At 35.9% G+C, this 27,570-nt stretch overlaps 1 protein-coding gene across 6 annotated transcripts in view; it reads right to left on the bottom strand.

Moving 5' to 3' along the window:
- Nucleotides 1-27,570, bottom strand: part of FANCC (FA complementation group C) — a 274,629-nt gene that overhangs the window by 55,315 nt on the left and 191,744 nt on the right. For all 6 annotated transcript variants that reach the window (XR_009503626.1, XM_059924467.1, XM_059924463.1 and 3 more), the window contains 2 exons: nt 20,617-20,730; nt 19,635-19,699 (listed from right to left, as the gene is read on the bottom strand). Coding sequence is in view for 5 of the 6 variants with exons in the window: in XM_059924467.1 (XP_059780450.1) it covers nt 19,635-19,699; nt 20,617-20,730 (179 nt within the window). In the remaining variant the exon portion in view is untranslated. The remainder of the gene's footprint in view (nt 1-19,634; nt 19,700-20,616; nt 20,731-27,570) is intronic.

Here is a 27,570-nt window from a genome sequence, read left to right as displayed (position 1 = left end):
ATCAGTTCATTTCATTACTTCTCTACACATCCATCACTACCCCCTAATTCACCATCACCTCCAGCCTGGGTTACTGTAGGATCCTCCTAATTTTCTCCCTGCTTCTGCCCTCACCTGCCTTGTCTACCATTGGAACAGGTACAGACCCCCTAAAAATTCAGATCACTTCACTTGTCTGCTCAATGGCTTTCCACCTCACACAGAGAACAAGCCAAGTCTTATATTAGTTGCCAAGGCCTTCCATGGCGGGCCCCCCTCTGTTTCTCTGGCTTCATCTCTTTCCACTCTTACCTTGCCCATTCTGCTCTGGCCTTTCCAGCCTCTGACTACTCCAGATAAGGTCCTGTTGTTCATTCTGCCTGGAACACATGGTTAGCTCCTTCATCTCGTATAGGTCTCAGCTCAAATCTTGCTTTATGTAGGGGAGTTCCCTGACCATCCCATATAAATGCACTGGCTAATATGGTAGCAATCAGCCACATATGGCAACTTAAATTTAAATTAATTGGAATGAAATGAAACTTAAATTCCATTCCTCAGTTGCACTAGCACAGATCAAGAGTTCCAACAGCTACATGAGGCTAGTGGTTTACTGTATCACAGTGCAAATTCACAAGGCTTGTCCATTACTGCAGAAAGCTCCACTGACAGCAGAGCTAAACATAGCAAGTGTCCTCTTATCTCACTGTGTTCTTCCTATCTCTCTTACCCTGTTTTACTTTTCTTCACAGTACTTTTCATCACCTGACCTATAATGTATTTGCTTGTTTATTGTTCATGGTCTGTTTCTTCCTGCTAGGACATCCACTCTGTAAGGGCAGGCACTTTTCCTATTTTGCTCACTCCTCTATTCCTAGTATGTAGGGACAACTCCTACTTATAGCTCCAGAAACAGATATTAAATGAATAAATGAACAACTAGAAATCAGGAAAATGAAAGTTTGGGATGTATGCTATTAGATCATTCTTTAGGTATCTTCATATAAAACCATAAATCTACAAATTTAGTTTTTTGTGAAACACAAATGAAACCACAATATAGAACATATAGCTGTCACTCATTTCTATTTTTACTTGCTGCCTATTATTAAAATATATGTTTTGTAATTTAACAGTATCTCCATTTATGGGCATTTAGGTTGTTTCTAATTTTTTACTATGAAATACTGCTGCAGCAGTATCCTTGCACATGCCTGTTTGTGCCCCCATGTGAATATCTGCATATTGAATTGCTTTCCAAAAGACTACCAATTTACTTTTCTACCCCTGACAGTGATATTATTCTGGATATTTTTATTTCTTCCTAATCTGGGCAAAAATTATCCCATTACTTTCATCTGCATTTCCCTGATATTTTTTGAGATTGAATATTTGTTTGTTACCCACTTGTATTTCTGCTTCAGTGAATTTGTTTTTAAATTTTTGTATATTTGTCCTATTTATTCATCTAATAAATATTTTTTGAACCCTTACTATATTCAAATCTGTTTGCAGTGGTAGTGCTACAGAAGCAAAGACAAGACAAAGCTTAGTAATGAAAAGCATAAAATGCCAGATGATATCAAGTGCCATAATGAAAGTAAAGTACACTGAGGGGTAAGAGAGGGCAAGAATTTACTGAGGGGAGCATTTAAGCAGAGATCTAAAGGAAGTGTATGAACAAACCATATATGTATGTGGGAGAAGAATGTCACAGACAGATGCAAAGCAAACACGAAGGCCTGGAGTATCTAAGTACAACAGAGTCCGAGGTGGCAAGTCCACAGTGAATGCGGGGGGTGGGGGGAGGAGGAAGGCAGGTTTTGAAGAGACCAGTGTAAGAACCTGGGATGTTAGTCTTTTTTTTTTTTTAACTTATGTTTTAGTTTTATCAAACTTACAGGTACAACTACCTTAAGTAGTCAAATAGCTCTTCAAAACTCATGAAAAAACAGCAGCTTTTGAACGAGCACTCCCACTCCCATTTTCTGATCTCAGAGGCAACCACTTTCAAGCCTAACTCATGCTTTAGATATTCAATATGTTTTCTGTGGGTTTAGTGACTATTACTTCGCTTGCTTGTTTGCTTTTTTCTTTTTTTTTTGGCACTGATGATTATTTTAACGTTAAACTCCCACCCAAGTATGTAATCTCCTTGCAATACATTCAAACATATCTGATATTCTGCCATTTTCATCTTCTTATAAGAAATTTCTCCTAGAACCTTCTGACCTGTTCCAATCTGAACAGGTTGCTTTTTACTCCCTCTGTACAGTTATCGTGGGACCTCTACCATAGGGATTTCCTTCACTTCTCTCTTGGATCCCATATCTTCTTTCTTGGTTCATTCTTCTTACATGAGAAAAGGTACAAGAGAGGTAAAGTATTTGAGACCTTGCATGTTTGAAAATATCAGTATTTTACTCTCATACTTGATTGATACTTTGGCAGATTATAGAATTCTGGTAATTTTTCTACAGAATTATGAAAGTGTGGTTCTACTATCCTTTAAATTTCAGTGTTGTTCCTGAGAAGTCCCATGCTGTTATGAATCCTGACCCTTTATATAAGTCCTGTTTTTACTACCTGGAGGCTTTTGGATATCCCCTTAGAAATTTCACATTGATGTGTCTTGGTATGGATTTATTTCTATTCATTGTGCTGGACATTCAGTGGCCCTTAAATCCAGAAAGATCTTTTGAATTATTTCTTTGATGATTTCCTTCCTATTCTTTTCTCCGTTCTCTCTTTCTGGGGACTCTGATTTTTTGGATATTGAACTTCCTAGACAGTTCTCTCTTATCTTTTCTTTCTTATTTTTCATCCCTTGGTTTTTTTGCTCTAGATTTTGAAAGAATTGTTCAACTTTACCTTCCAATCTTTTATTATGTTTTTAATTACCACTCTCTCATTATTAATTTCCAAGAACTATTTTCTTCATTCTCTGGATGTTTCTTTTTTTTTTTTTTTAAATAGCATTCTGTTCTTTTTTTAAATTTTATTTTTGTCTTAGGACTCCTTTATTAATTTATTTTTTATTGAAGTATAGCTGCTGTACAATATTATGTAAGTTACAGGTGTACAATATAGTGACTCACAATTTTTAAAGGTTATACTTCATTTATAGTTATTATAAAATATTGGCTATATTCTCCAGGTTGTACAATATATCCTTGTAGCTTATTTTATACCTAATAGCTTGTATCTCTTACTCCCCTACTCCTACATTGCCCCTCTCCCCTTCCATCTCCCCACTGGTAACCACTAGTTTGTTCTCTATATCTGTGAGTCTAGCTGGTATTCTGCTCTTGTTTAGTGGACATAATATTACCTTTTATTTTAATGGGGACTTTTTTTTTTTTGGCTGAGTTGGGTCTTAGTGGCGACAGGCAGGATCTTTTTGTTGCGGTGTGTGGGCTTCTCTCTAGTTGTGGCGTGCGGTTTTTTTCTCTCTTTAGTTGTGGCGCAGCAGGCTCCAGAGCACGTGGGCTCTGTAGTTTGTGGCACGTGGCTCTCCAGTTGAGGCGGGCAGGCTCAGTAGTTGTGGCGCACGGGCTTAGTTGCCCCGTGGCATGTGGGATCTTAGCTCCCCGAGCAGGGATTAAAACCACATCCCCTGCATTTGAAGGTGGATTCTTTACCACTGGACCACCAGGGAAGTCCCTTAATGGGGACATTGACATGAATTTATTTTAGATGATCTTTTCTTTAAATAATCTTTTTTTCTTTATTTTTACTGGTTTCTACTTTCAATACTATATGCTTAATATATTTCCTTAAATATGTAGTGACCATTGCCTGTCATCTTTTTTTTTAAACATCTTAAATATATATATATCTCAATTTATTTTATTTTACTTAACACTTTCAAGAACCTTTATTGAAACCAACATTCAAATAGCATCTCAAGGGTGAAATTCTGTTTCAGCAAAACCAATTTAACAATTTCAAATATATATAAAAACATTTAAAAATTAATCTTGTTAAAGGTGATCATTTCTCCTTCCCCCATTTTATCTTCTATACTTCACTGCACCAAATAAACAGGCAAGACTCTGTTCAATCATCTGCACCAAAAAAAAAAAAAAAAAAAGAAGAAGAAAAAGAAAAGAAGGGAAAATTGCATTTTGACAAGTGCCAAATATCAGAAATAACATCAAATCAGAGTGTAATTATAGGCTTAATGTGTTATAACTAAGGCTTTCGATACTACACTCCACAAACCCAATGTGAATTCCCACCATTTTAAGGGCTCCCGTAGCTTGACTTTGCTGGACTAAAAGGAACAGGGGCCGCTACCTATGATAAATGAAGTGATGCAGTACTTTTGGAAAAGTAGAAACGGGCAGTAACTAAGGCTTTACTTTCAATTATTTCAGCAATAGTCTGGCTTGACCAGCCTGAGAAAGATTACATTTCTGGTTCTTGTTTCTGAGTTGGGCCCAAAGAGGTGAGCTGCTAGTGGAACAGAAGTTATGGCCTGTCATCTTATATTTAACAGTCAGGCACTAAAAACCCAGTAGTGAGTAATATGTGCATGGGTGGGGAAAGCTGACTGTGATCTTCACTATAGGACAGTAGTTTTTAGACTTTTTGAGTTTCAAAAACCCTTAAAAATTACTGAAAGACCAAACAGCTTTTGTTTCTGAGGTTATAACTATTGATACTCATATTTGAAATTAAAACAAAGACACCTAAAAGTATTTATCAATTCACTAAAAGTAACAATAATAAATCCATTAGGTGTTAACATGAATAACATTTTTGTTGAAAAATTACTATATTTTACAAAACAAAAATATTTAGTGAGAAGAGTAGCACTTTTTTTAAAAAAAATTCTTGGTAAAACTGGATCTCTTAGTTACTTGATTCTCAATTGAAAGTTCTTTTATTTTTTTAAATTTATTTATTTTATTTATTTATTTTTGGCTGTGTTGGGTCTTCGTTGCTGCACACAGGCTTTCTCTAGTTGCGGTGAGCGGGGGCTACTCTTTGTTGCAGTGCGCGGGCTTCTCATTGCGGTGGTTTCTCTTGTTGCAGAGCACGGGCGCTAGAGCGCAGGCTCAGTAGTTGTGGAGCACGGGCTTATTCGCTCCGCAACACGTGGGATCTTCCCGGACCAGGGCTCAAACCCGTGTCCCCTGCATTGGCAGGTGGATTGTTAACCACTGCGCCACCAGGGATGCCCGGCACTCTTTTATATGTTTGCAAATTTCTTTCCTATATGGCTTGAAAGAAGACAGCTGGATTCTTATGTTTACTTCTGCATTTAATTTGTTGCAATACGTTTTTTTTTTGGTTGAATTATATGGAGAGTCTAGCCCCACATACATATGTAGTTTTAAAAGGCAGGACTATTATAGTAGCTTCTTCACACAATTACACATATTCTCCTTCGATACTACACCAAAATTTATCAAGCGCTGCTCACCCTTTTTCCTCCAAGCCTATCTAGGAATGCAGGTAGAGCTGCCTGCCATAGGTCTAGGGGGTTGGTGATGGGTGGTCTCTACCATGAGAAGGGCTGAAATTATCCACAATTTACTGGCCAAGCCTTACCCTGAAAGCTGAAAGTCCTCAAACAGACTAGAGTACTAAAATAGTTATATCAAACAGATCCTGTCAATGAAATTTTTGTCTAGGTCAAGAGATGGCTTCCTGGCACTTCCTAATCCACCATCTTCCTTGACACCCCTTTTGATCTCTGTATTAAAAGTTATAAAAAAACAAAAAACACTTTTCTTACTTTCCATTTCTTTGTCCTTTTGTATTATATCCTAGGAGAACTACTCAGCTCTATCTTTGGAGTCATTGTTTGTTAATATTTAGCTTTATCTCCTATTCATAAACTCAGTAAACTCCTGTTTATTGAGTTTTCTTTTTTTTCCCCCTGTAAGTCTCTTTAGAAAAAACCTCAGCTTATTCCTACTTCAAGGATTTGATAGTTTCTCTTACTATTTTTAAGATAATTAATTATTCATTTCTTATTTAAAAAATCCATTTGCTTGTCCTTGAGAATGCATATAATTGGTACATTTGCATTTTCTGTTTGTTGCATTTGGTTCATTTTTCCCTTATGGTGTCAACTTTTCATGAATGTCTGGTGATTTTCGTTTATTTGCTCTTTCTGGCATTTGGGGTTCCATGTTCGTCTCTCCGTGAGTGCTCTGTTCAGTGCAGCTCGCCTCCAGTACTTGGTCAAGGGTCAGGACTCGGTGCTAGCCGGGGCTGCCAATAAACTGCATTCTGAGCGTTACAGCATCCCCACACTGCTGGGAGTTGACAGCCATCCGGTGCTTGTTCTCCTCCAAAGCCTCCTCTCCCATTCTTGTGGGAAACAGGACACCTTTGTTGTCTCTTTTTTGGGGGCAGCGGATGAGTTGGAGGAGTGTATGAGGGACTAGTCAGCTGGCTGCTATTACTGCAGTACTCTTAACAGGTATCTTGTTGGCTGCCATGTACCCTCCTACTCCTTGAATCCACCCCCAAAGTAACCCTCTTGCAAGCTTTCTGGGATGTGATATTTGCCTTAAAAAATATCCCACTACCAACCATTTTAAGCCTTTCTCACAGTTTGTGGGTCATCAAAAGCCCCCCTTATTTCACAATATTATATATTTAATTGTTAAAATTTCCCTGTAATTTCTAGAGGTCGGAAGCATAAAAAGAATGCTAGGACATTCAGGTGCTTAGTTCATCACTTGACTTAATTTTTTAAATTACATTTTCATCTTAATCTCCTGGCTAGATTATTAGAGTTGCTATTACTCATAGGTCTTGCACTTAGTCTTTAGGATCTGTCCAAGTTCTCTACTGCAGAGCTACTCAAAGTATGGTCCTGGGAATCAGCAGTATCAGCATCCCTGGGAGTAAGGCCAAGAAAACTGTTTACATTTTTCCAGGGGAATCTTATACACATTGAAGTTTGAGAAACACTGCTCTACACTTTAATAGCAGTCCCCAGAACTAGATATCAATCTCTAGCAATAATCTGAACACTTTAAGGAAACATGATAGAACTGCATTTCAGGTTTATACTTTTATTAATTAATTCCTACAAATTATTAGTTTAGCTGTATTATTTTCTTGATAATCAAGAGTAAAATTCTCATAATTTTTTTGTCGAACTACACAATGATATCTTCTTTTGTGCAAACAGTTTGTCTTTTCTCTTTAAATATTCACCCTTTCTGAAACTCACTTCTTGCTCTTTACCATTTTCCTAAATGACTGAGGTCTCTTCGACAGCATTTATCTTCCACAGCGCTCTATCATCTTTCTCTAACTTACCATCTAGGTGGTTTCAGACCTAAAATTAATTCATGTGTTTTTGAGTCTATCATCTAAGTTGTTAACAAAAAGACATATTTATCTTGAGTTGTAAATACCTTAAATTTTTGGAATATATGAGCTTACTGGGTAGGATAAGAGAAGGGAAAGTTGTGTTTGTGTGTGATGTAGGATGCTTTTTTGTATGCATATTTTGCACAGAATCAAGCGAAATATTTTGTATAGAGCAAGGGCTCTATGAATGTTTGAGAAATTGAAAAAAAACCCTGAGAATTACATGCACTCATAATAAATCCAGAACTCTGAAATATAGGAGGACAGAGATGGTGATCTTGCCTCCACAGCCTTAACTCATCAGTCCTCCTCTTTAAAAGACCTATAAGTACAACTTTTCTCTCATTATCTTAAAAAAAAGGAAGAGAGTCAGAGACTATCACTGGTGACTGAGTGGGTGGAAAAGATGACCTCAGCACCAAGGGCATTTATCAAGCACTGAAGCTTATGGGCTGCAGATTGTATCTCCCATTAGACTGAAAATAATCCAAGATAATTTTCTTGAAAAATTCTAAAGTCTCAGGTAAACTGAGGTAGCTCTTGGTTCTACCAAAATGCAGGCAGGCCAAATGATAATCTTCTGAAGGGCTGCAAAGTGCTCACAGCCTTCAAGGCTCCCTCTTTTGGCAGAAGCGTGCCAGAGAGCAGAGATCCAACTTGAACCAGAGTTACGCAATGTTTTCCAGACTGGATTACACTAAGCATTAGGTCTTGACTGATTGCCAGAGCAGCACTTCCAAATGATTTCTGCACAAGAATTCAACTACAGAAGGCTCAATGGTAACCATATACTGCTGGAGACATCCTTCCTATGCGGTTGTACTGAAGTTTCCAAACCATCTGCAGCAAACCATAGAACTACAAGATAAACTGATAATGCTCAGAAAGTCCACAATGTTGCTCCTTCTAGACAGTTTGTAGCAAACAGCAAGAGAGATTCTAAACATTCTGTCATTGGATTGTTGATTTTACTTGGTGGCAAGTGAAACTCTATTTAAAGCACTATGACAAGACCGTTTATCAGGCGTCTAAAAATAATGCAAAAAGAACCAAACAGATTTTCCTAATTTCTCCTTTTGTTCCACTGACAATTTATGCATTGACGTTATTACATTAATTTGTATATTTTCTATGAGGCTTTCAAATCTTTTGAAATGAACTTTAAGCATTCAAGTGGCAAAAAGAAAAAAAGTGTAGAAACCCTCTATAAAAAAACAAACCCCAGAAAAAAAAGCAGTATAGCATTATTTATAAGCGATTTAAGTTTGAGAGTCTTTTGATTGTTTTAACATTTGAAGCCATACAAGTAGAAGGAAAGTAATGATAAAACTCAAGTTTCATAAATAATAGGAATATCTGGATTCAAGTATATCAGAAAGTAGTTTTGCCCACCATACTGTATTCAAATTAAACTTTTTTATTAAAAATGTACAGATAACTTCAGATATATAGTAGGACGAACACATTATTATGATACATATTTTAATTATTATAATAACTTATTACAGCAACAACTGTAATGGCTCCAGCATGTTTGGTAGCTCTTTCAAATATTATCATGATGCCATTCCACTAACTGATTTCACAAGATCAGTTCCTACTCAAGACAAAAGAACACACTTGGTTCAATTTATAATTCACTAGAGAACTGTAGACTTAAGAGTTCTGAGTCTCACACAAGGTTTTATGGACCCGGGTCTTTTCTGGAGGTAGAAGAGAACTTCTTGGTTTTAGGTCTTCAAAGTAGGATTTTCAAAGCTCTCTCTCTTTATGAGACTCAAAAAGTATGTTGGGTATCAAATTCCTTTTTAAATTCAACCTTCTGGTAAGTATAAATGAACCTAATCCAAGAGATTGAATTTCCCTAAAAACACAACACATTCAGAAAAATATCCACAAGAAGTTTCTCTTGTTGAATTCTAAAATTCTCTCCAAAAAGGAAAAAAAAAAAAAAACTCCATAGAAAACATCATTCAATAGAGCAAATTAGGAATGTATAGATGTGTCAGTGTCTAGAGGACATTCTATTAGCACAGGTATCTCATATTCCTGGTAAATTCAGTTAAGAATTTTACTAATTAAATCACAGATTTGCCTTGACTAAGAATGCTCTTAACTACTAACCAAATTAATCACCATTTTATCCTTGCTGCTACTGCCAGCTGGGGTGCCAGCATGGACTCCCTTCAGTGGACTTTGCTCTGCACCAGGAAATTTGTCTATGTTGTTTTTAAAAAACAAAAATCCTTAATGAAGAAACAGTCATGAATTTGGAAATGAACCTGCCCCACAAAATGGCCCAATGTGCTACAAATGGAGCCTCAGCTATAAAGAGAGGATCTGCTAATATCTTCCAGCAGGCTCTCCTGATTGTGGTCAGCAGAGTTTAGACACTTTTCTGAACTGCTGTCTTCTCTTGTCCAAAACTGAGAACATGAAAAGCACAAATAATTCTGAGAAAAAAGTCTGAAGAGACCAGTATAATTAAATAATGGATAGAGTGCAAAAATATGTAAATAAAGGGGAAAAATTGCAGAGAGGAATACATACTAAGCAATCTAAGGCTGATTAAAGATGATTATTTTTTCATGAACTACACCTGCTATTTTGGAAACAAGACCTGGAAGCAGGAAATCATTTCTTTATTTTGAATATTATCTAATTTTTAGCATTTTACTAGGTAACACTGCATTTTAGTTTTTAAAAGTTTAATTATAAAACTTATGACGTATACAAAAACATAGAGAATTATTAAACATCAACTGTATACCCACTGCCCAGATCTTACAATGCTAACATTTTATTAATATTTATATTTGATGTTTTAAGAAATAAAATGTTTCAATTACAGTTGGAACACCTTTCTTCTCATCCCATTTCCTCTTCCAGGAGTTAGCACTCCCCTAAAATGGTGCAGATCATTTCTGAATAGTTTTAACACTTTTACTTTATATGTAAGTATTGTTTTGAGTGTTTTGAAATTTTATGTAAGTAATGACATATTACAGGTATCTTTTTGCAACTTCACTGCTAGTCTGTTCCATGGGTCTACATGTCTGGCTTTATGCCAGTAGCAAACTGTTTTGATGAATGTAGTTTTGAAATCATGGAGTATGAAGGCTCTAGTTTTGTTTTTCTTTTCAAGATTGTTTTAGTTATTTGGAGTCCTTTGAGATGCTATATGAATTTTAGGATGTTTTTCTATTTCTGCGAAAGAAGAATGCCATTTGGATTTTGACAGAATTGCATCACACCTATAGACTGATTGGGTTGTACGGATATTTTAACAATATGGAGTCTTCTAATACATGAACACAGGATGCCTTACCATTTATTTGTGTCATATTTAATTTCTTTCATTAATGTTTTGTAGTTTGCAGTGTGCAAGTCTTTTACCTCCTTAAGTTTATTCCTAAACATTTTTTCTTTTTGATGCTACTGTAAATGGTATTGTTTTTTAAATTCCCTTTTTGGATTGCTCATTGTTAGTGTATAGAAACAAAACTGATTTTTTTTTTCATTAATTAATTAATTTATTTATTTTGGGCTGTGTTGGGTCTTCGTTTCTGTGAGAGGACTTTCTCTAGTTGCGGCAAGCGGGGGCCACTCTTCATCGCGGTGCATGGGCCTCTCACTACCGCGGCCTCTCTTGTTGCAGAGCACAGGCTCCAGACGCGCAGGCTCAGAAGCTGTGGCTCACGGGCCTAGTTGCTCCGCAGCATGTGGGATCGTCCCAGACCAGGGCTCGAACCCATGTCCCCTGCATTGGCAGGCAGATTCTCAACCACTGCGCCACCAGGGAAGCCCAAAACTGATTTTTGAGTGTTGATTCTGTGTCCTGTAACTTTGCTGAATTCATTTTTTAGCTCTAACCGTTTTCTTGTGGAGTTTTTAGGGTTTTCTGCATATAAGATCATGTCATCTATGAACATAGATCATTTTACTTTTTCCTTTTATACTTGAATGGCTTTTATTTCTTTGTCTTGCCTAATTGCTCTGGCCAAGACTTCAGTACTATGTTGAAAACAAGTGGTGAGACAGGGTATCTTTGCTTCCTGGTTTTCAAAAAGCAGCTTTCAATCTTTCACCAGTGAGTCTGATCTTAGCTGTGGGCCCTTTACATATGGTCTTTATTATGGTTGAGGTAGTTCCCTTGTTCCTAGTCTGTTGAATGTTCTTATCATGAAAGGGTATTGAATTTTATCAAATAATTTTTCTATATCAATGGAAATTATTGTGTGGCTTTGTCCATCATTCTGTTAATATGGTGTATTACCTTGATTAATTTTTGTATGTTGAACCATCCTTGCATGCTAGGAATAAATCCCACTTGGTCATGCTGCATCAGTTTTTAATGTGTTGTTGAGTTTCTTTTGCTACTATTTTGTTGAGGATTTTTGCATCAATATTCATCAGGGATATTGGTCTTGGTTTTCTTTTCTTGTGGTATATTTGTATGATTTTGATATCAGGGCTGGCTCCATAAAATGAATATTGAAGTATTCCTTTCTCTAACTTTTTGAAAGAGTTTTGGGAAGGACTGGTATTAATTCTTCTTTAAATGTTTAGTAGAATTCTCCAGTGAAGTTATCTGGTCCTAGACTTGTCTTTATTGAGAGGTTTTTGATTACTGATTCTATCTCCTTACTAGTTATAGATCTGTTCAGATTTTTAAGTTTATAATTCAGTATTAATAGGTTGTATGTTTATAAAAATTTACCCATTTCTTCTAGGTTATTCAATTCATTGGTGTAAAAAAGTTCATAGTCTCTTTTATGATTCTTACTATTTTTATGGCATCAGTTGCAATGTCTCCTCTTTCATTTCTGTTATTTATTGCTTGAATATTCTATTTTTGTTAGTCTAGCTAAGGGTTTGTCAATTTTGTTGATCTTTTAAAAAAACCAAGCCTAGTTTCTTTGATTTTTTTCTATTGTTTTTCTATTCTCTATTTAGTTTATTTACGTTGTAATCTTTTTTTTTTTTCATTCATGCTGTATCTTTGGGTTTAGCCTGTTCTTCTAGCTCCCTGAGTTATAAAATTATGTTGTTGATTTGAGATATCTCTTCTTTTTTATTTTTATTTTATTTTATTATTTTTTTAATATTTATTTATTTATTTGCTGTATCAGGTCTTAGTTGCGGTGTGCGGGCTCTAGAGTACCCAGGCTCATTAGCTGAGGCATGGGCTTAGTTGTCCTGTAGCATGTGGGTTCTCAGTTCCCTGACCAGGGATCGAACCGGCATCCCCTGCATTGCAAGACCGATTCTTAACCACTGGACTACCAGGGAAGTCCCCTCTTCTTTTTTAATGAAGGCATTTACCACTAGATACTTCCCTCTTAATAATGCTTTTCCTGCATCCTATAATTTTTGGTATATTGCGTTTTTGTTTCCATTTGTCTCAAGATATTTTCTAATTTCCCTTGTGATTTCTTATTTGACCCATTAATTTTTCAATAGCATACTGTTTAATTTGCACATATTTGTGAATTTCCCAGTTTTCCTCCTGTTACTGATTTTTAGTTTCATACCATCATGATTAGAAAAGGTATTTGGTATGATTTCAATCTTGAATTTGTTAGGACTTGTTCTGTGGCCTAACATGATCTATCCTGGAGAATTTCTGTGTGTGCTTGAGAATAATGTACATTCTGCTATTATAGAGTGTTCTACATATAACTATAAGGTCCAGTTCATTTATGATGTTTTTCAAATCCTCTGTTTCCTTATTGACCTTTGGTGTGGTTGATCTATACATTATTGAAACTGTGGTATTGAAATCTCCTATTATTATTGTCCTGCTTTCTATTTCTCCCTTCAATCAATGTTTGCTTCATATATTTTGGTGCTCTGCTATTAGGTGCATATATATTTATAATTGTTATATCTTCCTAGAGAACTGATCCTCTTTATCATTATATAATGTCCTTCTTTGTCTCTTGGAACAGTTGTTGACTTAAGTTATACTTTGTCTAATATAAGTATGGTCACCCCTGCTCTCTTGTGGTTACCATTTGCATGGAATATCTTTTTCACTTTCAGCTTATATATATCCTTACATCTAAAATGAGTCTCCTGTAGACAGCATATAGTTGGCCCTGTTTTTTATCCATTTAGTAACTCTATGTTTTTTGATCGGAGCGTTTAATCCATTTACATTTAAAGTAATTACTAACAGAGAAGGACTTACTATTGCCATTTCATTGTTTTCTGTATGTCTTGCAGTTGTTCTGTCCCTCTTTTCCTTACTTGCTGCCTTCCTTTGTTTTGTTGAAAAAAAATTTTTTTTTTGGTGGGGATATGCTTTGATTCCCTTCTCATTTTCCTTTGTGCAACTTCTATAGGTATTTTCTTTGTTGTTACCATGGGGATTACATCAAATATCTTATGGTTAAAGCAATCTATTTTATTTAAAAAATTTTTTTAACTTTTTCTTAAATTGAGATGTAGCTGATGTACAATATTATATAAATTACAGCTGTACACAATTTTTAAAGGTTATGCTCCATTTATAGTTATTATAAAATATTGGTTATATTCCCTGTGTTGTACAATACATCCTTGTAGCTTATTTATTTTATATATAATAGTTTGTACCTCTCTATCTTGACTCTCCACCTTCCCTCTCCTCACTGGTAACTACTAGTTTGTTCTCTATATCTGGGGAGTCTGTTTCCTTTTTGTTATAGTCACTCGTTTGTCTGATTTTTTAGATTCCACTTATAAGTGATATCATACAGTATTTGTCTTTCTCTGTCTGACTTATTTCACTTGGCACAATGCCCTCCAGGTCCATTCATGTTGCAAATGGCAAAATTTTGTTTTTTGTGGCTGAGTAGTATTCCACTGTATACATATATACCATCTATTTTAAACTGATAACTTCAGTTGCAGAAAAAAACGTTACTGCTTTATATCTCCTCCCTCTGCTTTATGTTTTTGATGTCATAAGTTACACCTTTTTAATATTTTGTATACATTAACATAGTTTTACAGTTACTGTTATTTTTTCTGATTTTATATTTTAAGTTTTATAAAAGAAATAAAAGTAATTTATGCACCACCATTACATGGTTTTGTATTTGTTTACATATCTACTTTTACCAGAGAATTTTGTATCTTGGGATGCTCCTGTGTTGCTGTCTAGAGTCCTTTTGTTTCAACTTGGAAAACTCCCTTTAACAATTCTTACAGCAAGTCTAGTGGTGATGAACTCCCTCAGCTTTTGTTCATCTGGGAAGGTCTTAATTTCTCCTTCCTGCCACAGACAGTTGGCAGAATATTATCATCTTGGTTGGCAGGTTTTTACTTTTAGCACTTTGAATATATCATCCCACTCCCTTCTGGCCTTAATGTTTCTGCTGAGTAATCCACTTATAATCTTATGGGAGCTTCCTTGAATGTGATGAGTTGTTTTTTCTTGCTGTTGTCAACATTCTCTGTCTTTGACTTTTTTTTCCCCCTCCAACCTCTTGTCTTTGACTTTTGACAGTTTGATTATAACATTTCTCAGAATGGGCCTTTTCGGCTCATCGTAGTTAAAGTTCTTTAAGCTTCTTTAATTTGGATGTCCAGTTCTTTCCTCAGATTTGATAAGCTCTTTGCCCTTTTCTTTCTCTCTTCTCCTTCTAGGACTCCCACAATGCATATAATTGGTCCACTTGATGGTGTCCCATGAGTTCTTAGGCTTAATTTACTTTTCTTTATTCTTTTTTCTTTACATTCCCCTAATTTAATAATTTCAAATAACATGTCTTCAAGTTAACTGCTTGATCAAGTCTACTGTTGAACTCTTCCAGTGAATTTTTCAATTCAATCATTGTATTCTTCAGCTCCAGAATATCCATTTGGTTGTTTCTCAATAATTTCTCTTTGTTGATAGTCCCATTTTGTTCATGCATGATTTTTCTGATTTTGTTTAGTTGTTTATCTGTATTCTACTGCAGTGCATTGAGCTTCTTTAGAATGATTATTTTGAGTTCTTTGCCAGGTAATTCATAGACCTCCATTTCTTTAGGGTAGGTTTGTAGAGATTATTTTTATTCCTTTGATTGGGCCACGTTTTCCTGTTTCTTTGTGTGCCTTATTATTTCTTTCTGTTTTGTGAATTTGAAGAAACAGTCACCTCTCCCAGCCTTTACAGACTGGCTTTGTACAGAAGACTTTCACAATCAACCTGGCTAGAGAACCTGTGGGTCCTTCAAACATTTTCTGGGGATGCATCTTCTCTGGGCCTAGGCACATAATTTCCCAGTTAGAGCTTTGCCAGTTTCTTTTTCAGGAGTTTATAATCTCTTCCTCCCTCTAGTGTTTATCTGTGGTACCACAGGTTCTCTGATGCTGCAACAAGCCACTAAGCTCTTTTGTTCTCTCCAGCCCCCCAGGCATCCAAAGTATGCTGGTTCTGTTACTGCCTCAAGTCAGGGGAGACAGAAACTAATCACTAGGGTAGCCCCTTTAAAAGTTGTAACATTGTATGCACATTCCACTCTTCTCCCCACCCCCACCCCAAAAGAGAAGCTGTGAGTTGGGTACTTTGTCCTAATCATGCTGACCTGAGCCAACCTGTCTGTGGCACTGCCAGTTCTCTGTTGCTGCAAAGAGCAGCTGAGCTCTCTTTAACTCTCCATGGTCTCCAGCAGTTGAAAGTATGCCGATTCCCTGTCAGTGGTCAGAGTCAGGAAGGACAGATAGCAGTCCCTCAGGTAGCCCCCCAAAAGTTAGAACACTGGACACATTCCAGTCTTTCCCTCCCAAGGGGGTTACTTCAAGCTGGACTTTTCCTCCCAATCCTCCCAAGCCAGGCCAGCTTAGGGGAGGGGCTACTGTGGTTGATATGAAATGGCTTTCTTACCCGTTTCGATATGGCTATGCTTGACTTTGAGTTTGCCAGGAGTATTGTGACTTTGTAATTGATTTCTGAAGTCTCATAAAGTCTCTTTGGGTCATACACTATTTTTAAGTTAGTGTCTCTGTGGAGGAACAGGACTAGGGCTTCCTATTCTATCTTGCTGACATCACTCCTAAAGAATTTTTTAAATGTTTATTATTTATTCAGTTTTCCTCTTTTGGTAATGACCTGCTTATATAGCTTGTCCATTTCCATACTGGAGTGTTTGCCTCTTTATGAGTGATTTGCAGGAGGCATTTCTATAGTTTGCATACTAGTCCTTTGTCTGTTTTACAAGTTGCAAATATCTTCTACGTCTGGCTGCTCTTTTCTATTTGTTAACAGCTTTTTGTTTTTATTTATTCTTAGCTGAATTTTAAGAAATCAACTTTACCTACATTGGGAGTTTGGTGTGGGGTGTATGTACACATTGCATCTTATTGATTTTTGAAGTCCCCTTCAGTAATTTTTAACTCTATTATTTAAAAGATCCATTATTCAACATTCACCTCAAGGCTAAATCAAAGTCTTTACCTGACGTGTAAATGATGGTAAGTGCTTTCCATGCACCCTACGGGCTCTTCTTATTACTTTTTAAGGTATACTTTATATACCACAAAATGCACCTATTTGAAATGTACAATTCAAAGATTTTTAACAAATTACTGACTTGGACAACCATCATCATCATCATCATCATCCACTTTCAGGACATTTCCATCACTTCAAGATCTTTTGTGCTCATCTGCAGGAAATCCCTGTATCTACCTCTAGTCCCAGGCAACAACTAATCTACTTTCTGTCTCTATAGTATGATTTGTCTATTCTGGACATTCTATAAGCATGGAATCATACAATATGTGGTCGTTCATGACTGGCTTCTTTCACTAAGCATTATGTTTTTGAAGTTCACACATATTATAGCATGAATCAGGAGACTGTTCCTTTTTTACTGAGGAATAGTATTCTATTGTATGGACATACTATATTTTGTTTATCCATTCATGAGTTGATGGATATTTGGGTTGCTTCCATTTTTTGTCTACTATGAATAATGCCACTTTGAACATTCATATACAAGCATTTGTGTGCTTATTAGCCATTTGTATATATATTTTTGGTGACATGTATTCCAATCTTTTGCCTATTTTATAACAGGGTTATTTGTCTTATTACTGGGATATTTGTATATTCTGGGTATGAGCCCTTTATCAGATGTATGATTTGAAAATACTTTCTCACAGTCTATGACCTGTCTTTTCATTTTTTAAAAAGTGGTAAAAGATAATTTTTTATTTGTTTATGCATTCACTTGCAGATGGTCCTTTGGATTGTTTCTGGTTTTGAACTATTACAAATAAAGCAGCTATGAATATATAGAAATATTTGTGAATACTTATATTTTCATTTGTCATGACAATACTCAAGAGTGGAATTGGTGGGCTCAGTGGTAAGTGTATGTTTAACTTTATAGTAAACCGCCACACTGTTTACCAAAGTAGTCACCCCACTTCACATTCTTAAAAACAGTGTCTGAGAAATCCAGTAGTTCCATATCCTTTCCAACACATAATGTGAGTGTTTTAAATTTTAGTCATTTGAGGGAGTGTATAGTGGTATCACATTTGGTTTTTTTTTCTTGTTTAATTTTTTTTTTTATTGTGGTAAAACACACATAATAGTTATCATTTTAACCATTTATAAGTGGTAACCATTCCATGGTATTAAATACATTCACCTTCTGTCACCACAGTCTATACCCAAAGTTTTAATCATCTCCAACATTAACTATGTACCTATGAAACAATAATTCCATTCCCTCAAGCCCCTGATAACCTCTATTCTGTTTCCTACCTCTATGACTTTGCTTATTTTAGGTACCTTATATAAGTGGAATCATAGAATATTTGTCCTTCTGTGGCTGGCTTATTTCACAAAGCATGATGTTTCCAAGGTCCATCCACGTTCTTGCATATGTAAAAATTGTTTTCCTTTTTATGACTGAATAGTATTCTTTTATATTTATATACCACATTTTGTTTATCTGTTCACCTGTTGATGGGCACTTGGTTGTTTCCACCTTTTGGCTATTGTGAACAATGCTGCTATGAACATTGGTTTACAGGTATCTGTTCAAATCCCTGTTTTCAATTTTTTGGAATATATACCGAAGAGTGGAATTGCTAGGACTTATGGAAATTCTATGCTTAACTTTTTGAGGAACTGCCAAACTGTTTTCCACAAGGGCTGCACCATTTTACATTCTCATCAGCAATGTATAAGGGTTTTACTTTCTCTACATCCTTGCCAACATTTGTCATTTTCCATTTTGTTTGTTCAGTTTTTAAATTATAGCCATCCTACTAGGTATGTTGTGGTATACCACTGTGATTTTAATTTGCATTTCCATAATTGGTAATTTTAAACATTTTTTAATGTGCTTATTGGATAGTTGTACATCTTTGGAGGAGTGTCTAGTCAAGTCTCTTACCCATTTTTGAACTGAGTTTTTTCTTGTTGTTGAGGTTTAGGAGTTCTTTATATAGTCTGGATATTAGTCCCTTATCCGATATATCATTCCCAAATGTTTTCACTCACTTAGTAGGTGTTGTCTTAATATTAATGAAATCCAATTTATCTACTTTTGCTTTGTTTCTTCTGCTTTTGGTGTCATATTCCAAAAATCCCTGCCAAATCTAATGTCATGAAGATTTTCTCCAGTGTTTTCATATAAGAGTTTCATAGTTTATTTTAAGGTGCTAAATGCAAAGGATTCCTAAAGGCTGAGGGCAAAGACCATTTCTGATAGAGCTTTAATTGCCAATAGCTTTACAAAAAAAAGCGCCACAAATTTCTTTGGCCCCCAGATTCTCTTAATGAGTTGTTAAAAATGAAATGCTCACCAATAAAAACAACTTTGAATTCCTTCATATAGTGAAGAAACATTTTGTAATATGATTAACTGACTTTTAATTTGTCTGAATCTGTTTGATTTGTTTAGTCTAGATTTTGGAATATTATGTTTCTTAAAACAGGTTATTTGTGTACATCAAATATCTATTGCCTTATAAATATTCTGATCGTGTATGTGTGTGTCTGAACGATACACACTCACACTGAGCTGCACACTTCTTCCTTTTGTGTTCCATACTGCATATGTGGGGCTTTTTACTCAATGGGTGCCCAAGAGTCATTGCATGATCTACTTACTGACCTGAGAGTTGAGAGAACAGTAATTAAAAAAAGAAAATTTGTAAAACTTACCAATTTGCCATGTATCCCCTGAAAATAATCTCTCCACATAGAATACAACCATAACTATGAACATGAATTTCCTAAGAATTATAAAATTTTTCTCTCATAACCAAACTGATACATTTTGAAACTTGAGAATAGGGACGTTTAGTTTAACACCTACCGCCTTTGAGTGTTAAATCCATTAAGATGATTCTCTCTGAGTTCAGACACTAATGATAAAACCATCTGTAAAACAAAATCAGTTGCAGGTTAACTCACGCTGCAAACAGGATTACATCAGTTCTATTTTTCTTGATGTGAGTGATATTTCCGTTGAGATTCCCTACTCTCTTCCCCCACCAATCCTTTCCTTGTCTTACTTTGTCAAAGCAGTGCCAAGTCACATTTACTAATAACTTGGATTTTATATTTAATGTCTGTTACTCCAAATTCTGATGTAAGCAAATGAGTAATAGACAAGTCATTGATTTCCCCCAAATTAAAACCAAACCTGTTAAAAATAAAACCATGTTAGAGTTAGCTTACTTTTTTTTCTTTCTTAACTTAGTTCTTTATTCTTTTAAAATGCTATTCATGTATAAAGCTTCCAAAAGACAGGAATAGTTAATAAACATTAAAAATCTCATAACATTTTTTAGAAGAGCTATGTTAAGACCATAAGTTAAAATTTCTTGAATTTGGCTAAAATTTAAGGTAGACGAAATCACAGCTTTAATACTAAGATGTAAATATATAATACTATTTACAAGATTGTTATTTATTGAATATTTTGCTTTAACATAAAATTCCTATCAGCTTATTTTTAAATATGAAATTTATCCAACAGTAAAAGGCTGTGTTTATATTGGTTAAGGAAATCTTTTCTCCCAAAAACCTTTGAGAGAATAAATGAGATGTATGTGTTAAGGGACAGAGAGGTTGGTTGATTTAGAATAACCTCTCCTGGTTTCCTTCTTCTTTCTCATAATCTCCCAACTCACATTTTTTCCTTACATGGCCATAAGTCCGCCCAAGGTAAGAAGAGATAAACATAGAAAAGTTAAACATCTCTCCTGGAGAAGTGAAATATTTCCGTTTACCTTTTTTGCAGATGGTACATTAAGCAATGAAAATTTCAATACTAATAAATTAAAAATACTCACATTTTTAAGTAAACCAGGATAGTAATCTGTGGGTGCATATCCAAGAACTTGAGTAAAAAGATCAACTTCTTTTATATCAGATCTGAATGTGGAAAGTATATGAGATAACAACCCCTAAAAAACATAAACAGAAAGAGAAAAAGGTCTTAAAAGTGAATGTAAGTCCCCATTATATATAATGCCTAGAATCTGGGTCATTTGTAAATGGGGTGGTCTCTGTAAAATGAATAATCTTAATTTGTCCAAATAACCCAGGTCACTTTGATTCAGATATAAAGAAGAAATAAGTTAGTGATAAAATTATTACATTAAGTAAATTTAAACAAATACTAACAGTGAAAAAAATGTATAACTAATGAACAGTGCTTTAACCATATTAAAAATGTGATCTTTACTGTTTTCAAACTCAGTAAAATATTTTTATCAGAGTAGAGATGATAATTTAATACATAACAAGGAACACACCACAAATCACAAAGGAAAGATTATGCAATAAATGGTGCTAGGAAAACTATTTGAAAAAAATTAGATTCTCACCTTACGTTATTTATCAAAATATACTTGAATTTACTGTAAATTAAAGAGATCAATGTAAAACTGAAATAAAATAATAAACAAGAAGAAAATACAAGTACTTTTCACATGTCTGAATGGGGAAGAACTTTGTAAACTGAAAATCAAGGGAGCAAATCACTGATCGTTCTAAATTAAAAGACAAAAAAACTCTTGTGTTTTCCAGCGAATAATATAAGCACAAAACTATGAAGAATATTAACAACAAATAATATAGACATATGTAATCAAATTAGTGTGCAAAATACCATATGACAAATACTAAGAGCATAAAAAAGGAGTATGAACAGATAACTCCTAAAACAAAACACAAATGCCCAAGAAACACATGGATAAATGTTCAGCCTCATAATCCAAAAGGCAAATTTAAATATCAACATAACATTTTCCACTAAATGAATTAAAGAGTTTTAAAGACGTGAATACCTAATGCTAATCTGGGTTCTCTGAAACAGGTACTCTGTGTGAGCTTTTGGAAAAATACAAATGGGATCCACACATCACTGCTACTGTGAACTGCACGAAGGCACCTATAGAGTGTAAGCAAGTATAACACAAACCATACCCACGCCCAAGCTTGGACTGCCAGGGCTATGTCTGCCTAGATATTTGTAACATGAAGACACCTGATAGGTTGGTAGAGGCGTACTTTATAGAAAACAACTTGAGAATGTATATTAAAGGTTTTAAAAGCATTCAGAACTTTTAACATACATTTAAGGAAATAAATCCAAATATCATGATGGGGATTATGCTCAAAGATGTTCACTACAGTGTTATTTCTCATAGTAAAAAATGTCTAACAGCAGGGAATGATTAATTTATAATACCCTCAATACCATGGCTCACTGTAAGCCATTAAAATGCTTATAAAGAATTTATGACAGCATTTTAAATGGTTATAATGTTAAATGAAGAAAGGAAGATGCAAAATTATATATACAGAAATGATCTTATCAATATAAGAACAATCCAGACATGGGAATGAAAAAATAATGGAAGAAAATATCAGCAAATGTTAACAGTCTCTGGGATGGTGCTAGTACGGGTTTATATCTTTTTTCTTCTTTCTACTTCAGTACACTTTCCAGTTTCATATATTTGTTTGTACTACTTTTTAATCAGGAAAAATATCTTTACTTTCTGAAAAGTGTTATTTGGAAATATTTTATGTTTTAACAACAGCTTTATTGAGATATAATTCTTATACCATAAAATTCACCCTTTTAAGTGTATAAAACCCAGTGGTTTTTTGTATACTCATTAGCCAGCCGACAGTCATTTTAATTCTTTTTTTAAAGTCTTGTACTGCATTTTGTGAGTACACATTACAAGATAAAATGAATTTGTATAAATGTGTGTGAGTTCATACACAAATACTTAAGGCAGTCAAATCTAGGGAAGAGGCTATGCATCACTTCAGTCATGGGTAGGCCCCACAAGGCTGGGGCAACAAACACACCAGTTAACACAAAAGGGCATATATCACTAATCCATCATGTCACTCTTTTCAAATCTATCATGAACTATTTCACATATTCAAAAGATATAAAATGACAAATTTTGCCCACCATGTAACTTAATAAAGCATTAGAAACACCAAGGAAGACTTCTGTGCCATCTCTCCTTTTCCCCACCACAATTCTACAGCAGTCCTTCCCCCCGGGGAAAAATCTACCCCAATCTGGTGTGCATCCTTTCGTGTGGATCATGGTACTTTCTCCCTGTGAGCTCAGACTTGCCTCAGTATCCTCAAAACAGAACTCCAGGCAACACTACTAAGTAATAGAGATTGAAACCTGCTGTCCTTACATGAGATCCCATTTACTGTTTTCAAATTATAAGAGTTTATAGCAAGCTAACAAAGTAACTTTGAAATATTACTACTCAGTAGAAGATATTCATGATTTAAACAACAACAAAAAACGGCCCAGCCACATGCATAATGTGATTCACAAAAAATGAAACAACTGGAGAGGGAGAAAAACAGAAAATTTACAGAGTTAAAGTGAACTTTTTAATAAGGTATAAGATAATGAAAAGGCTCCTTCTAGAGTGAAGAAAAGTCTGGATGGAAGCTACCTGCATGTATTGGCCTTTTTTTCCTTTCACTTCAAAGCTGTCCTTTATAAATACAGAAAGCAAACAGGAGCTGACAATAGCCCCAGGAGAGTTCATCTCCCAGTTATTTTCAAACACTAAGTGCAATCTGGGTGAGATCAAGCAGTTGTGGTTAGGTTGGCAGAGCCAGGAGAAGTAAATTACAGCCAATGTACCATCCTTTGAGAGGCGGTGTTTACTGGTGGATTCTGCTTAGTTCACCACAGCAAGGAGCACACATGGTGCTCTCAGCAAGTGGGACCTGACTCCCTGTGTGGGGTGCAATGTAGGTGTTCTGGTGAAGGAAAGTCCAGGCTTGGCCAACCATATGCCGCATCCATGTGGAGGTGCCCACACCAGACCAGGCAGGGGGAGGGAGGAAGCCCAGTTTCCTTATTTGGAAACGAGGCAGCCAATGGTTCAGAGTCAGGAGCAGTCCGGGTTTTTCAAAGAGGAGGTCAGTCTGATGTTAGATGGAGGGAGGGCAGCACTAGAACTGCTTAACTTTCTGCTACCAGACTTTTGGCATTCTATTTAACAAACATTTAAAGCACTTATATGCTGGGAGCTGTTCTATCAATATCAACTCATTTAATCCCCACAGCCTATGGGGTAAGTGCTACTATTAAATGTGTTATAGATGAGGAAACTGAGACACACTGAAAGTAAGTAACATGCCCAAGGCTGGTTATCTACTCTGTGGCCAAACCTTGTAGGGAATCTCCCTGTATGCATTCTCCATGAAGCAGCTAGAATAGGTTAACAATGCAAATCTGATTGGTATTCAGCTTAAGACTCCCAATAACTCTTATGGTGAAGCCCAAACTTCTCTCCAAAGGATGAACCTGGCCCCACTGGTTTTGCAGCCCTTGCCTAGGGCTGACTTTCCCTCACTAGCTTGTTTGGGGCCCTGAAGGCTCTTTGGTCCCCCAAGATTTTAGTATGTTCTAGTCCATTTACCTGGTTAAGTGTTGCTTCTTGAGGGAATTCTAACAATTATAACAACCAAAGTTTTTTGAGTGCTTACCATGAGTGAAGCACTGGGCTACATTCTCTAAGTATGGCATATCACTTAAAGTCCCATAAATTCAGTTTTTAATACAATTCAATTAAGCAAAGTTTCAATTAAGCCACCTAGAAACCGGTGGCTGCCATCATAATTCACTTGATTGACTTTTAAAAATTAAAGCATGGAGTACTACAGACCCAGTTGAGACAGAAAGTAACACACTGTATGCACAATAGAAGAAAACCAGTTTCAACCCAGTAACAGTTAAGGATCAGCTAAGATTGTAGGTCTTAAGGAAAACCATGTAAAGGCTTTCCCTTGTAATCCAGTGCTGTCCAGAAGCACTCACATGCTGGGTGCTGGACCAAGGCATGGAGGCTGTCTCCCCAAAACTGCATGGGTTACTCCGGTAGCTGAGCCAATGAAAGTTAAAAAAAAAAATCTAGGACATTCAATAGATTCAGAAGGTGCAATCAGGGACTGTAAATAATTCCTGAGTAATGTTTAAAATAGCCATAAACAGTTTCCTCGATAGTATTCACAACACCTGCATTATACAAGCTGACTATAATGCTTAAGGTCTTGGAAAGACGAAAATAACTTAACTGGCAGACCTGTCTTGGCTTAAATTCCCAAAATGATATGGTTAGAAACTGATTTTTTAAAAAATCAAATGCTATAAAGATTAGTTCCCCACCCTACCTCTTGCTCTGTTTAAAAAAGAAAAAGAAAAACAACCCTATACCTTAATACTCAGTGTTGGCAAGGATGTGGTAAGGGGCACTCCATTGCTGTTGGATGCACAAATTTTTTTTTAAATAAATAAATTTATTTTTTATTTACTTATTTACTTATTTATTTTTGGCTGCATTGGGTCTTCGTTGCTGCGTGTGGGTTTTCTCTAGTTGCGACGAGTGGGGGTTACTCTTCCGTTGTGGTGTGCGGGCTTCTCATTGAGGTGGCTTCTCTTGCTGCGGAGCACAGGCTCTAGGGCACGCGGGCTTCAGCAGTTGTGGCACATGGGCTTAGTTGCTCCACGGCATGTGGGATCTTCCCAGACCAGGGCTCGAACCCGTGTCCCCTTCACTGGTAGGCGGATTCTTAACCACTGCGTCACCAGGGAAGTCCTGGGAGCACAAATTTGTAAAGCCTTCCTGGGAAGTCACTTGATAATATGTAACCAAGGCATTGAAATTCATATCCTTTTATCCAGTAATTTGATTTCCAAAAATATATCCTAAGGAAAGATTTAAGTTCATGACAGTATTACTTATAACAGTGAAAAACTAGAAGCAACCAAAGCACCCAACAACATTGGATTGGTTGAATCCATCATGGTTTATCCAACAGCATGAATCACATTGTAAAAAAGATATTTAATGACATAGGAAAAGACAATGTAACATTAATTTGAAAATCAAGGTGTAAAAACTGTATATTCAATGTGATATTAATTTTGTATGCAAAAAAATACTAGGAAGAAACATGACAGTTAACATATATTATTTCTGGGAGTGATTTAAAATTTCTTCTTTATACTGCTTGTATTTCCAAAGTTTCTACAATTATCATCTTACTTTTTATCATAAAAAAATGTTTTGTAAAATGCAATTACGCGCTTTAACTTATGTGTTTTTCTCATAATTCCCTAATACAAATTGCTATGAAGGGACACAAGAGTTTTATCCCTGGATGAAATAAGCATAAGTCCTAGAAACAACATACTGAGGCCTGGCTATGGTTGCATAACTTCAAAACAGACACCTTAAACTTTAGACCTCCAAATCTCTCTTTTAAAGTAAACTTAAAAATTGATAAGCACTTCTCATAGCTAAGAATAATTTTTCTTACTGCCACCTAGTGGCAAACATTCTAAAGAAAAAACCATTAAAGATTCTGTAGGCACTGGCCCTTGGACAAAAATTAATTCCTACAGTCACAAGATAATTGATTCATTTTAAAATGCTGACAAAGCAATCTTGGAAATCTTCTACTCCAACCCCCTCATTTTACTTATGAGGAAGTGAGCTTCTAAATACATAAATCATTATCTACAAAAAGATGTGCATGTATATGAATAGGCTCCGATTTGAAAGGCATAAAGAAAACATGCAAATGCAACACGCTGACTAGTGATCTAAAATCCTTCAAGCGTGGAAAGTGCAGGAACCAACACAGCTGTGCATAAAACATTTTAAGCCCAATTTTGATTCATGTACGAGTTTGAAGAACTCTGCTAATGTTTGAAAAGCCACTGAAAACTGCTTATACCATGAAAGTGAACTTTTGAGAAGAAATGTTTTAAATAAATCAGGGGAAAATCCACTTCCCTTGTTTTCAGGTGTTCTTTCTCGTCCTAGTCTCATTGTATCTGCTCCGCTTTGTAACAGGCAGCACATTCACAGGCGGGTTAGTAAAGCTGGAGCTATGAGGCTGTGGTTTGGCGCAGGGTATGGGTGTGGAAGAAGGGCTGTGGTTTATGCTCAGGCAAAGGGTTAGGAGAGCCAAATTGCGGTCAATACTCTTGAACTGAGACAGAGCACATATTTTATACTTCTCCAAACCATTTCTTCATCTGATCATTAAAGTCCTTTAGAATTTCCACCACTTTGGTCTCTACTACATCTATCTCTTTACACATAATATAAATAAACTTTTGTAAACAAGGATCCCTTATTCATTCATTCATTCATTCATCAACAAACATATATTAAGTATGATCTGCATTCAAGCCACTCTACTGGGGCTATTGTGATAAGAAGTTCCCTACAATCTGATGAAGGGAGATAGAGATGGAAATATCCATAATACAAGACAGAATGCACTAAGTGCTATAATGAAGGGGTAAGACAATCACTGTGGAAACAGAGGAAGTAATGATTAATTCTAACTGTAGGGTTTCAGAGTGCTCCCAGAGATGATGACTTCTGAGCTGATTCTGACAGCTAGGGAAGCAGAGAAGGAGAGAGGAGAAGGAGGTACAGGAAAGAGAGGGTATGTAATGTTGGCTGCGCTAGACAGAGAAAAATGACTAGAGGAATTAGAGAAGGGTGGTGGAAAAGTGGCCATGGTGTGTGGGCAAAGACATGGGAAATGTTCCTGTAACCCCTACTACTCCAATCCTTCACTGGATTCCTAAGCATAGCCTCCCCTACAGGGCCTCAGCCTACCTGGTCAAACTTACTTCTCCTGAGGAGGGACCTTCAAGATGGTGGAGGAGTAAGACGTGGAGATCACCTTCCTCCCCACAAATACATCAATAATACCTCTAC

This window comes from Balaenoptera ricei, chromosome 6 (genome assembly GCF_028023285.1).
Source record: "Balaenoptera ricei isolate mBalRic1 chromosome 6, mBalRic1.hap2, whole genome shotgun sequence".
Taxonomy (NCBI): domain Eukaryota; kingdom Metazoa; phylum Chordata; class Mammalia; order Artiodactyla; family Balaenopteridae; genus Balaenoptera; species Balaenoptera ricei.
The sequence above is the reverse complement of the archived record's forward strand: the minus strand, read 5'-3'. Positions and strand labels throughout refer to the sequence as shown.